The 14,754-nt window shown below is 35.4% G+C and overlaps 1 protein-coding gene across 2 annotated transcripts; it reads right to left on the reverse strand.

The window, feature by feature from the left end:
* Positions 1 to 5,254: 5,254 nt before the first annotated feature.
* LOC123245310 (ubiquitin-conjugating enzyme E2 B-like) lies at positions 5,255 to 7,144 on the reverse strand. Of its 2 annotated transcripts, XM_044674153.1 has the most exons (3): positions 6,884 to 7,144; positions 5,734 to 5,904; positions 5,255 to 5,643 (listed from the first exon to the last, which is right to left on the reverse strand). In XM_044674153.1, exons 2-3 carry the CDS (start codon positions 5,879 to 5,881, stop codon positions 5,420 to 5,422), a joined length of 372 nt encoding a protein of 123 aa, XP_044530088.1. In that variant the 5' UTR covers positions 5,882 to 5,904; positions 6,884 to 7,144; the 3' UTR covers positions 5,255 to 5,419. The 2 variants fall into 2 exon arrangements, with proteins under 2 accessions (XP_044530088.1, XP_044530087.1); XM_044674152.1 differs by having other exon boundaries at positions 5,255 to 5,904.
* Between the last annotated feature and the right edge of the window lie 7,610 nt (positions 7,145 to 14,754).

The raw sequence follows: 14,754 nt of genomic DNA on the forward strand, positions 1-14,754 counted from the left end.
TCCAAAGATAGATGATCCAAATTGTCTTCCTCCCTTCTTCCCTCCCCACTCCAGGAGCTGGCAAGTAATTTAATCTGGATCAGGCACATATTATCATGCAAAACATTTCCATATGATTCATTTTTGTAAGTGAAAAATCTTATAAAATCCAAACCCCAAAATAAAAACACAAATAAACCAAAGTGAAAAACAAAATGCTTTGACCTGCATTGATTCCAACAATTCTTTCTTTGGAGATGGATGGCATTCTTTGTCATAAGTCCTTCAGAATCGTCCTGGATCATCTTATTGTTGAGAGTAGCTAAGTCTTTCACAGTTGATCATCATATAATATTGCTATTACTGTGCTGCTTCTGCTTATTTCACTCTGCATCAGTTCATGAAAGTATTTCCAACTTTTTCTGAAATCATTCTGCTCATTTCTTATAGCACAGCTAATATTGTATCACCAACATATATCATAAATTGTTCAGCCATTCCTCAATTGATGGACATCCCTTCAATTTCCAATTTTTTGCCATGCAAAAAGAGCTGCTATATTTTTTTTTACAAATAGGTCCTTTCCCCCACTTTTTTTTTTTAACCTTTTTGGGTTATAGACCTAGTGGTGGTATCACTGGAGCAAAGGACATGCACAGTTTTTTAGCCCTTCAGGCATAGATACAAATTGCTCTCCAGAATGATTAAATCGGTTCACACAATACCTACAATGCATTAGTTTCCCAATTTTACCTCATCTCCTCCAACATTTATCATTTTTTTACTGTCATATTATCCAATCAGATAGGTATGAGGTGGTACCTCAGATTTGTTTTAATTTGCATTTCTCTGATCAAGAATGATTTAAAACATCTTTATATGATTATTTATAGCTTTGATTTCTTAAGTTGAAAACTACTTGTTCATATCCTTTGACCATTTGTCAATTGGGGGAATATGTATTCTTATAAATTTGTCTTCATTCTCTACATATTTGTTGATATAGTCAATTAAGCTGATAGTTTTTCCAAATATTAAACCAGCCCTGTATTCTTGGCATAAATCCCATCTGGCCAAAGTGGCTAATCCTTATAATATATTACTGTTGACTATTTGCTAGTATTTATTTTAAATTTTTGCATTAAGGAAATTGGCCTATAATATTCTCTCTGTTTTTACTCCTCCTGTCATAGGTATCAACATCATATTTATATCATAGAAGGAATTTGGTAAGATTCTTTCCTTGCCTATTTTCCCAAATACTTTAAATAGTAATGGGATTCATTGTTCTTTAAATGTTTGATAGAATTCATTTGTGAATCCTTCTGGCCCTGTAGAATTTTTTCTTAGGGAGTTCATTGATGGTGTGTTTGATTTCTTTTTGAGAGGGGGTTATTTAAATACCTCATTTCCCCTTTTGATAATCTGGGAAATTTATATTTTTATAACTATTCATCTATTTCATTTAGATTGTCAGATGTATTGGCACTTAATTAGGCAAAATAGCTTTAATTTCCTCACCAGTGATGGTGAATTCATCTTTTCCATTTTTGATACTGGTAATTTGGTTTTCTTTTTTCTTTTTTGTAAATCAAAATTAACCAATGTTCTATCTATTTTGTTTATTTTTTTCCTAAAATCAACTCATCTTATTTATTAATTCAATGGTTTTCTTACTTTTGATTTTAATAATTTCTCCTTTTATTTTTAGTATTTCCAATTTGGTCTTTAATTGGGGTTTTTTCTAGATTTTTAGTTGCATGCCCAATTAATTGATCTGCTTTTTTCTATTTTATTGATGTATGAATTAAGAGAGATAAAATTTCCCCTAAGTACTACTTTGACTATATCCTGTAAATTTCATTTATATGATGTCCTCATTGTCAATCTCCTAAATGAAATCATTGTTTCTATAATTTGTTCTTTGACTCACCCCCTTTTTAAGAATTAGACTATTTCATTTCCAATTAATTTTAATTTGCTTTTCCATAGTCCTTTATTGATTATTATTTTTATTATATTCTGATCATAAAGGGATTCATGTATTATTTCTCCTTTTCTGCATTTGGTTGTGCAGTTATGCCATAATATAGGGTCAATTTTTGTATAGGTGTCATAAACTGCTGAAAAGAAGGTATATTCCTTTCTATGCCCATTCAATTTTCTCCAGAAATCTATTAAGTCTAATTTTTCTAATATTTCATTCACCTCATCAACTTTATTTATTTTTTGATAGATTTTTCCAGTTCTGAGAGGGGTAAAATGAGGTCCCCTCACTAATATAGTTTTACTATCTATTACCTCCTATAGCTCATTTAATTTCTCCTTTAAAAATTTGAAGGCTATGCCACTTGGTGCATATATATTTAGTATTGATATTACTTCATTGTTTGTGGTACCTTTCATCAAGATGCAATTTCCTTCCTTATCTCTTTTAATGAAATCTATTTTTGCTTTAGCTGTATCTGAGATTATGATTATTCCTCTTGCTTTTTTTACTTAAGCTAAAGCATATTAAATTCTGCTCCAACTCCTTACCTTTATTCTGTGTGTATCTCTCTGCCTTAAATGTGTTTCTTATAAACAACATATATCATAAGAGTCTCATTTTTAATCCACTTTGCTATCTGCTTCCATTTTATGGATGAGTTCATCCCATTCACTTTCACAGTTATGATTACTAACTGTATATTCCCCTCTCTCTTATTTTCCCCTTTGCCCTTGCTCTCTCTCTCTCTCCTTTCACTCTCTTACTTTCCCCTTCCTTTTGTTACCCTCCACCCCCTTGTTTTAACCCCTTCCTACTTCTCCAATGAGGATTTCAGCATTGTCAATCATCACCTTCATCTTCCCTTCCACTGTAATAGTTTTTTAGTTCTTTTTTAGATGAAATAATTTACTCCATTCTTCCTCTCTCTTTCCACTCATTTTTTTAATATCCTGTCATCCTAATGAACTAATTCCTACATCCACTATCTATATATTCTCCTTCTACCTGCACTAATATTAAAATTTTAAAGTTACAAATAACATCTTTTCATTTAAGAATATAAATGATTTGACCTCATTGAATCCCTTAAATTTTCTTTCTCATTTTTTTATGTTTCTCTTGAGCCTTATATTTGAACAGCAAGATTTTTGTTTAGATCTGGTCTCATCAGGAATGATTGAAAATCTGCTATTTTATTAAATGACCGTCTTCCCCCTGAAAGAATATAGTCAGTTTTTCTGGGTAGGTGATTCTTGGTTGTAAACCTAGTTCCTTTGCCTTCAAGAATATTATATTCCAATCCTCCTATTCCTTTAATGTAGAATCTGCTATGTTCCATATAATCCTGACAGTGGCTCCATGTTATTTGAATTGTATCTTTCTGACTGCTTGCAATATTTTCTCCTCTGCCTGGAAGCTCTGGAATTTGGCTATAATATTCCTTGGAATTGTTGTTTGGAGATTTATTTCAGGAGGTGATGAGAGGATTTTTTCAATTTCTATTTTTCCTTCTTATTCAAGAATATTTTCTTGTAATATGTCTTGAATATCAAGACATATTACAAGAAAATTATCTTGATTATCAAGAATATCAAGAATAATTTCTTGTAATATGTCTTGTTTTTTATTTTTATCATGACTCCTAGGTCAGTCATTTTCCCAATTAGATATTTCATATTTTCTCCTACTTTTTCATTCTTTTGATTTTTTCATTTTTTCTTTGTATCTCATGAAGTCATTAGTTTCTACTTACTCAATTCTAATTTTTAAGAAATTATTTTTCTTCCATGACCTTTTGAACCTCCTTTTCCATTTGACCAATTCTACTTTTTAAAAAACTCTTTTCTTCATTGGATTTTTGTATTTTTTTTTCCATTTGGCCAATTCTGCTCTGTAAAGTGTTGTTTTCTTCTTATATCACTTTCATTTCTCTTCCCCATTTTTTTCTCTGCCTCTCTTATTTGATTTTTGAAATCCCTTTTGAGCTCTTTAGAGCCTGAGACCAATTCACATTTTTCTTTGAAGTTTTGCATATAGCTGCTTTGATCTTACTGCCTTCTTCTGAGTTTGTGCCTTGCTCTTCTGTCTCCATAATTCTCTACGGTTAGGTGTTGGCTTTTTTATGTTTGCTCATTTTTTCCCCAGCCTTTTTCTTGACATTTATTTTTATCTTAAAGATGGACTCTGTTCTCGGGGTAGAGAGGGAATTCTTAAGTTTCAGGTTTTCCTTATTGCTACCCTCAGCTCTAATTCTGGGTTTCTGTAACTTTTAATTCTTCCAAGGTGGTATGATGGCTTATGGACTGGGAACTCTGAAAACCAACTCCAGCTATTGATTCAGTCTCCCCCAGAGCCTGCTGATGGTTTTCAGGGTTTAGAACACTGTGAGCTACCTTGTTCTGGGGGTAAGGACCTCACCTTGGACTTGGGCAGAGGCTCTGGACCTCCCCTTGGGCTTGTACAAGCTAGATACACTGCAGACTGCCTTGTGTAGGGCTCAGAGCTTCCCTGTAGACTTGCATTAGAGTTTGGGACTTTAAGGGCGAGTGTGGGTTGTTCTCCTATTGGTTTAGGCAGAGTCTTGGGGACTTGAAGTTGACTTGGGCCCAGTTTCAGAACCTGGAGCAGTAAGAGTGGGATAAAAGGGCTTGCTGTTGGCTTTCGCCAGAACTTCTTGGTGTGGTCTTGTTGAGGACTGCGATCCCCTCTCACCCCAATGAAACAGACCCTCTCTGCCTACTTTCAAAGTTGGTTTTTGCAGGAAAATTGCCTCACTCTGTCCCCTTGTTGTTCTGTCACCCTAGTATTCATTTTGAAGCATTATTTTAATTTTGGTTGGAGAAGACTCTCAGAGACTTTTGAGTCTTCCATGCCTCTACTCTGCCATATTGGCTCTGACTTCCATTCCTATTTAAAACACTAGAAAACATAAGAATAAATGGAGCTTTCCTTAAAATAATAAGTAGCACCTAAAACCAAGTATATAGAGAAATGAATCAAATTTATAAAAATATGATCATTCTCCAATTGACAAATGGTCAGAGATTATGAACAGACAGTTTTCAGAAGAAGAAATCAAAGCTATCCATAGTCACACCAAAAAAATGCTTTAATTACTATTGATCAGAGAAATGCAAATAAAAACAATTTTTCAGATTTACAAAATGTGCATATTCTGTCATGAAAACTTCACACCAACATTATACACTTGGAAAAAATACAAACAGGATATATTACAAATTTATGTAGCAATAACTTAGTGCATACCATGCAATAAAAAGTATGTTAATCAAGATACACAAGCCTTTAAAGGTTCTAAACTGAAGGGCTTTTTTTTTCTTTTTTGTATGCAAATCCTTAAAACCTGTGGCACTTAAAATTTCTGGTAGCCTTTCTACTGAGAGGTAAATTATACACAATAATGATGATGAGGATGAACAGAGCAGTTGTCTATTGTGAATCCTTCCAGCTTTGTTCAACAATAGCTGAAACTTTTTTCTCATATTCTCGTTTGTTTTCTTGATAAAGCTGTGCTGCCTGGCTATTGGCAGGGCTGTTGGGATTGGGTTCATCCAGCAGAGCCTGAATTGATGTTAAAATAGAGGACACGTCATACGTTGGACTCCAGCGATTCTGGAGGATATCTAGGCATATGCTACCATCGGCGTAGACATTTGGATGAAACATCTTTGATAAGAACCTAACAGTGGGAGGTTTATTCGGATACTCTTCTGAGAATTCGATGACTAGTTTAAAGGTGCCATCCTCAAAGGGGGTGCCTTGTGGCCCAAATATAACTGCGTCCCACTGCAGGATGTTGCTTTCAGATGGTGCGGCGTTGACACCCATGGGTGGGTCTTCTTGCAATCGCTTGAAGTCCCGCAGGAGCCTCCTCCTGGCCGGGGTCGACATGATCCCCCCTGCTCCCCCGCAGTCTGTCAAATTAAAACAATTTTGAGATACCACCTCACACCTATCAGACAGATTAATTTACATAAAAGGGAAATGACAAATATTGGAGGAGAGGAAAATTGGAACATGAATGCACTGTTGGTCAAATTGTGAACCAATCTATCCATTCTGGAGAGCAAATTGGAACTATGCCCAAAGAAATTTGATATAGTTTATGTATCTACAGTCAATTAAAACATATTTCCATATGAGTCAAGTTGTAAAAGAAAATGCAGACAAAAAATAGTCCTAATAACGAGAAAAACAAAGAGGGATTTTTCCCCCCTTAAACCCTTACCTGTCATGTTAGAATCAATACTGGGTATTGATTCTAGAGCAGTAAGCAATGGGGGTTAAGTGACTTGCCCAGAATCACACATCTGGGAAGTGTCTGAAGTCACATTTGAACCCAGGATCTCTCCTCTCTAGGCCTGGTTCTCAATCCACTGAGCTACCTAGCTGCACCCTACTTGAGGCTAGAAGGAACACAGAGTTATGGAGATGAGGAAGATTTTCATAAAAGAAACGAACATTTAAGGAGATAAAAGTCCTTGTCTAGAATACAGGCACTGCTCAGCTAGGATTCACTGGGGTGACCAACTTATATCACTCATTGACCTTTTTTCCTAAGCTTTTATAGTTTTCTTGAGTTCATCCATAGGGAAGCATTAACTCTGATTATTATTACTTATTCTCATATTAATTTGCTTATCAAACTGCCACCTAGAATCCCAGAGACTATTGCTTTTGGCTTCTGTCTAGGTCTTCCCAATGAAAAAAGTACAAGAGACAGCAGGGTTGTAAGCATAAAAGAATCACAATGTACAATACCAGAATGATTAGAACAGAATTCAGTAACCTAACACAGCTACAGATATTGTTCAGTGGGCTGAGAAGCTGATAATTGTATCTCATTTGGAGATAAAACAATTTTTATGAAGAGGTTAATTATAGTCATTTTACCTTGTACCTTAGTTTGGTGTTGTTTGATTAAACAGCCAGGCTTGATCTTCTTTCCCGTGACTTCTCACTCTGATGACAATTTATCCCTTGGCAGCAATATGTTTCTCCTTTTCCCTTTTTCCTTCTCCCTCCTGAAACCACTCTGGTAAATTCTTGCTGCCACCAAAGATCTTTAGATATTTTGAAACTTGTGAGGTTAACTATGAAAGGATAAATAAAAAATTAAATACAAAGGCAAACAGGGGGCCCTTGTACAAGACCACCTAGTTGAAAGAGCAGTCCGAGTATGGCCTTTATATGGGGGTAGAGAACTGTCTTCTAAGCTTTGGTGAAATCACATTTTGTTGTGGCCTAAATAGTTTCAGCTGAGAAACTCTTAACAAGGAAATCTTCTCTTAACAAGTCTCCTGAGTCATCAGCTCTTCTGGTTCAATAGCCAAGTAGGGGGTTTTCAGCAATGAGTAATTCATGGACCTCCTGAGAACTCCTACGTGGTCTATTGGAAGCAAGCAGAAAATATCTTTACGTTCCGGAGTAGTGATAGAAGGGACCACAGTATCTACTTGTAACAGGTGAGGGTGAAGTGGGAATGCATTCCAGGAATGAATAAAACACTATGGAAAGACGCAGAGGTGGGAGACCGAATGCCAAGGTGAGAGTATGTCAAGAAAGTCATTTTGGCCCTCATATACAACAGTTGCAAATAATCTTTCCTGTCTCAAGTTTTCCTAGTATGTTTTGCCTGCTCCATATGTTCTTCTTTGCATTATACTTATTTATGAACTTATCAGTATCACAGAATCTTAGATTGGGAAATGACTTCAGTAACCAACTGGTCTAACCTACACCCAAAAAGAATCTTTAACACCTGATGAGGGGTCGTCCAGTCCCTATTTGAAGACCTCTAAGTTGGGGCATCTCTGTAGGCAGCATATTCCACTTTGGGACTGGTATCATTTCCCCCTCCGATATAACATATTCCCCCGGGTAAATTTTTAGCCCTTTGAGGAAGTGTCTTTGTGGATGGATAAACAGAAAGGGAGATAGCAGGTGGGAGAGAAAGGGAGGGAGGGAGAGATCTCAATGTGTTTTAGGGAGGCAAGAGCAGACATCTCTAGTACTTCTTACTTCCACCCTTCTCCAAGAGGCTTTTGATTCCTGCCAGTAGGGGAAGGAGGAGGTTGGGATTAGAGGCTGGTCACTCTGCTTTCCTCAGAGAGAGGGAGTCCTAGACTAGAATTACCTCTCTCTGCTCCCTTAAGTAGTAGTAATCTCAGAGAAATAACTTTAAGGTTCAGGCTAGACTTGAGATCCCTAATCCTTATGGAGAATGAGAGCCCCAAGATTTATATCCAAAACTTGACTGCCTCCCTGCCAAATACAGGCTCCACAAAGAACACACATAATGAATAGCAAAGAAACTCATTTATCCATGTTGGTAACAAAATGGAAATCAGAGGACAGTATAATATAGCCTCCTGGCTACATATATTCTATAGTAAGAGAAACTTAAGCGTCCAGGGAAGGATGACTCTCAGGGGTTGATTAAAAGTGAGAAGACCTGCAAAGTGAGAACATCTGTTCAGTCCCTCTCCCAGTGGCCACCCCTGCTGGGCTCCAGCTGGCCCCGTTCCTCCTCTGATTGGGCCGGTGGGAATGCAGCAGCCTGGAGGACATCCATTCTTCCTGAATTCTCTTCTTTTTTCACCTGATTCCCAGATGATTTCTTGAGATCTTAAGTGTATGCAGAATCCTTTCTGTTTGGCAAATAAGTGACTACCCACGGATGTTAGAGTACCTATGGGAACCATGAGATTTGTAATTCTTCTTGGCAAGATACAGGCTAAAGATCACTGAGCACCGACTGAGCTCCCATTTCTAAGAGCTCATTGTTATATATAGCATTTCTCTGTTTACACAGAGCCTCCTTTACAAAAAACACTAACATATTATTGTCCTTCTCTTGACTGATGAGAAAACTGAGGCTCAGGCAAGGGGGATGATCTGCCTGACGTCACCCACCTAGGAAACAAATATTGCCTTGGTCACTTAGTGCCTGGGTGACTGGTCAAGTCACTTCTCTCTAAGACTTAGTTTCCTCAGCTTTCAAATGGGGATGGTCATTTGTTCAGTATCCACCTAGGATCACAGACCTTGAGCTAGCTAAAAGGAATTTCAGACTTCTTAATCCATTTTATAGAGAAGAAAACTGAGGCTGAAGGCAGTCAAGTGCTTTTCCCAAGGTTACACAGACAGTATCAATAACAAAATTTGAACCCAGCCCTTTGCTTTCAGAGTCAATGCACTTTTCCACTGTCTTTTGCAAACAGACCAAACCAATAAACAATATGGCGCAGGGTTTCTCACAGCAAAAAATCGATTCAGCTCAATTTAATCACCAAGTACTTAAGGCATGCTTAATAAATACCAGGAACTGTGATAAACACAAGAGAAACAAAAGCAGAGACAAAAAGCTTCAGTTCTACTAAAGAAGGGGAAACTCAGACCTAGATAGGAAGCATCATCTCGTCTGTTCTTCTATTTGGATGTTTTCTTATTAAGCTATACAACCTGTTCTAAAAGGTGCTGAAAAGCTTTTCATGTTAATGGAATGTTAATGGAATGAAAGCTTGCTCAGCCAATATTCTTCTAAATCTATACTGTTGAGTCTCTAGGCTCTAGGGGAGAAAAACAGACACAAATGGCATTGATGTAGCCTATTAAGGAAGTTGACGTCCCTGAGGGTCCTTCTTGGCATTTTTGCATATTCGATTGAAATTGCAGTTGAGCCAAACTTTCATTAAGGGAAGTCTCTTCCAACTCTAGCTCTATGACCTCAGATCAAATATCTAACCCAGTGACTGGGTGATCTCTGACAAATCTCTTCATTTCTCTACATGTCAATTCTCTGTAAAATGAAGAAGTTGGATGCAATAACCTTAAGCTTGAATTTGAAGAGATGAAGTTGGCCAATATCTTGCACCACTAGCATGACTAATAAAGATTATCTTAAATTTGAAGAAATAGTCAGAAATAAGGGAGTTAAGTGGGAAATAGTGGGGTCCAGTGAAAAGAACAATATGTTTGGAATCAAGGAACCATCAAACAGTGAAAAAGACCACTGCCTTTGGAATCTCAGGAGCCAGATTCATATTTTACCTGCAAGAATAAATTAGTTATTAATTAGTTAATTAGATTAATTGAAGAATAGGTTCTGTTTAGAAGAAAGCTTTCCAGTTTAGGGAAAGAGTTTAAAGTTTACCTTAAGAGAGAGAAGAATGTTCAGGGGGTTCCTTAAGAAGAATTCCCAGAAACCCCTAGGAAAAGACCATGGATCACTCTATGGAGCTTCCTCACTGGGAGTAGGTGTCGAGGGAGTTGGCTTTTATCAATCTGTGAAGATTTTGGTGGTGGATAGCTTTGGAAAACATCTTTATGTCTGAGAAGATTTTGAGAGTAATTCAACTGAGATAGAGTGGTTAAGGCTGTTCCCTGGAACACAACAGGGGGCGGCAGAGAGCAGCATCTGTGGAAGTTGTCAGGAATTGAATCTCTGAAGCTGGGCAGACAGTTACCTTCAATCTGTTAATATATAATATATAAGTAAAAAAGTTTAAGGAGATTTATAAGTAGATTAGCTTAGTAAGTTAGATACTATATTTATTAGTTAGTAAGGGAGTCAAGTTAGGCTTGATTTTTGTCGGGCATGAAGAAGTCCCGCGAGGGACAGAGGGGTTTGGGGGTTCAGTTAGAAATCTTAGTTTTAGGGTAATATATCTCCTAATCAATTTATATTTCCTTATCCCTGATACTTCTCATATGTAGGAGTCCAGGTATATATTAATCTTGATATTATTTTAGAAGTGCACAAAAAGCTGACTCTTAAGATTGGTTTCTGTAACCTTGAGTTAAATTGAACCTCAACCTTGCCAAATTCCTAGCCCTTCCCTGAAGTTACACTAAGGAAAACTGATCAGTTATCTCAGTCTCCTTATTTTACGAATAACAATCAATTAATCTATGTATCAAACAAACTTAGATGCCTTGGGTCATATGAACTCCAGATCTAGGCATTAGCAGTACCTATTGTCTCAGGATCCAACAGTTTGTATCTCCTGATGATGATCTCATAATGTTACTGTATTAGACCACTTGTCTAATTATCATTTTTCCCTTCCCCCTATACTGTTGTAACTCCAATAAAAATACCAGTATGTAAGCTAAGGGTTAAGCTCTTAATCATGGAAGCTCTTGACCACCAAAGCTCTTGACCACCAGAGCTCTGGACCATCAAAGCTCTTGACCATCAGAGCTTCATTCCAGTGAATCTCTATCCCACCAGAGCTAACTCAATCTCTGATTACTTCATGTAGGAACTTTCTTTGTCTTTGTGTCTTTATTCTCACATTGTGCTCTCCTTCCCTTAGACCAGTGATTCCCAAAGTGGGTGCCACTGCCCCCTGGTGGGTGCTGCATGGATTCAGGGGGGTGGCGATGGCCACAGGAACATTTATCTTTCCTATTAATTGCCATTAAAATTTTTAAAAAATTAATTTCCAGGGAGCTAAGTAATATTTTTTCTGAAAAGGGAGCAGTAGGCCAAAAAAGTTTGGAACCACTGCCTTAGACTTTAACTCGTCACCCATTTTTTCTCTCAGTCCCTAGTTCCCCTTTTTGAGTGTTTTCCACTAGGAACTTTTGTGAAGTTGGTGGACATCATCATACTTATTAATAAACAGGTTTTGTAGTCATCTGTCTCCAGCCAATTTCATCTACTGCTAGAACCAGCTAGACCCTAACAGCTTTAGCAGAATCTACACCACCTAATCAATACCAATTGACAATCAACTGGCCATAATCAATATCAAGATCAAATATAATCATAACATACCTATGATGTTGACTTACCTGTGGGACTTTGGGTCAAGCTTCTTAAATTTCCCGGGACTTAGTTTCCTCATATGTCAAGTGAGGAGAGTGAACTAGATGATCTCTGGGGTCTCTTCTATCTCTAGATCTGTCCATGAAGGACCCAGATTTGAGACTCTACTTATTCCATTTACACCTGTGTAAATGGCCTGTGTAGCCTGTGTGGCCATCCTCTTCGTCTCTCTCGGACTCAGTTTCCTCATCTATAAAACTAGGACTTTGAGCAAGATGATCTCTGTCATTTTCCAGTTCTTAATTTATGGTCCTATGATCCTAAGTTCATTAAGCACATCCTTAGGAAGGATGTCAATAATAAATTTCCCACCCTTTAGAGGCATTCCAAAGGGCTGGATATGAGGGAATAGTATTTTGTACTGAATCGATTGAGTCATGGACTTGAAGTAAAGAAGACTCACATGGAAATCCTATCTCCGGCTGTATCTTCTTGAATAAATCAATCCTCCATTTTTGACTCAGTTTCCTTATCTATGTAAAATGAAGCTATTGTGCCATCATTTATGTCATGCGGTTGTCATGAGGCTTCCCCAAGATAATGTACAGAATAAAGTACTTTGCAAACTTGAAAGCATCATGTCAAAGTGAGCCATATTGTAGAGGGCATTCTTCTTCATTTGGGGTAGGACTGGAGAGCTGTAAGTACTCTTCCACGTCATTGATTCTATGATTCTCTGAAAGTCAAGAGCAGGGGATAATAATGGCACCTCATTATTCTATAGCTTGTTAAGGTTTACAAAGCATCAACAATCCTATGGGGTAGGTAGCCCAAGGGCTTTGGGGGAAGTAACTTATAAGTAAAGAAACTGAGGCAAAGTTGATTCAACTTTATAAATATAAATATCTAATCATATATATAATATAAAATTATTTTTTATAAATATCTAATCATATATAATATATAAATATTTCTGTTGTATCTAATAATATAATATAAAAATATTCATATGCTATAAATATATAATCACATAAGATACAAATATTCATTAATAATGTGTGATAGTATATAAATATTTATATGTAATAAATATATATTCATATAACATATAAATATTCATATGCTATAAATATGTACTCCTATAAGATACAAATATTCATTATAAATGTGTAATAGCATATAATATATAAACATTTATATGTAATAAATATATATTCATATGCTATAAATATGTAATCATATAAGATACAAATATTCATTATGAATGTGTAATGGTATATATATAAACATTGATAAGTAATAAGTCATATAATATAGAAATATTTGTTTTAATCATATATAATATATGAATATGTGTATGTAATAAATATGTAGTTATATAATATATAAATATTTGTTATAATCATATATGTTTGTTATAATCATATATAATATATAAATATGTATATGTAATAAATATGTAGTATATGATATATAAATATTTGTTATAATCATATATTATATATTTGTTATAATCATATATAATATATAAATGTTTGTTATAATCATATATAATATATAAGTATGTATATGTAATAAATATGTAGTTATATAATATATAAATATTTGTTATAATCATATATAATATATGTTTGTTATAATCATATATAATATATAAATATGTATATGTAATAAATATGTACTATATGATATATAAATATTTGTTATAATCATATATTATATATTTGTTATAATCATATATAATATATAAATGTTTGTTATAATCATATATAATATATAAGTATGTATATGTAATAAATATGTAGTTATATAATATATAAATATTTGTTATAATCATATATAATATATGTTTGTTATAATCATATATAATATATAAATATGTATATGTAATAAATATGTACTATATGATATATAAATATTTGTTATAATCATATATAATATGCATTTGTTATAATCATATATAATATATAAATATGTATATGTAATAGGTATGTAGTTATATGATATATAAATATCTGTCATAGTCATATATAATATGTAAATATGTATATGTAATAAAGTGTAGTATATAATATATATTCGTTATAATCATATATAATATATATTTATAGGCTATGAATATATAACTACATAATACGTAATAATATAACATCATATTCTATTGGGAATATAGAATATCCCATCTCTACTAATATGTAATCATATCTCCTCATCACTATATAATCATAATCGCACATACAAATGTTATACAAAGTAGAACATCTCTGCCCTCGGGAGGCGACTTCACCATTTCCATCTCCCATTTCCATCCCTTTGCTCGAGGTCCCGAATGCCCCTCATTTCTGCCTTTTAGATCTCTTAGTTTCCTTGAAAGCTTACCTTAAGCTAAGTTCCTCCATTAGCCTTTTCTGATGGCTGCTCAGCTGTTAATAGCCTCATCCTGAAGCCAGCTCGTATTTATTTTATAAATGCTTATACAGATGTGTGCTATGTGGCATCCTAGCTAAAAGTCTTGGCTTGGAAGGAGGAAGACATCCTCACTAGTTATTTCACAATTTTCCAAAGCAACATAGGAGAATAAATAGCTACATTTGTGCACAGGAGAAGGATTCAAGGATGCTACTGAATGACAAGTTGGTGATGAGTCCATAGGGAACAAGTGAGAGGGGAAGAGAAGAGAAAAACTTGGGTGGAGGGTGACTAATCTTACAGGGAGAGTGCCAACCACTCCTTGTCGTCGTTAAACTGTCCAATTTGCAGATTCTCGCTGGCACCCACCCCCAAGTTTCTTGGGTACAAAACCACTTACTGTGTGAGATTTTTAATGTAACATAAGAGATGAAATTTGGGCACATTTTCCAAATGCTCAGTTGCTTATTCACTGGAATTTTATAAAGTGGGAGATTTAGGGGTGATACTAATGAGCTGTGGCTCTCCAGGCTGGGAAGTTCTGGATAGCTTGATATCCCAGATCACCCGGAGTCCCAAA

The sequence above is a fragment of the Gracilinanus agilis genome, chromosome 4 (genome assembly GCF_016433145.1).
Source record: "Gracilinanus agilis isolate LMUSP501 chromosome 4, AgileGrace, whole genome shotgun sequence".
NCBI classification, from domain to species: domain Eukaryota; kingdom Metazoa; phylum Chordata; class Mammalia; order Didelphimorphia; family Didelphidae; genus Gracilinanus; species Gracilinanus agilis.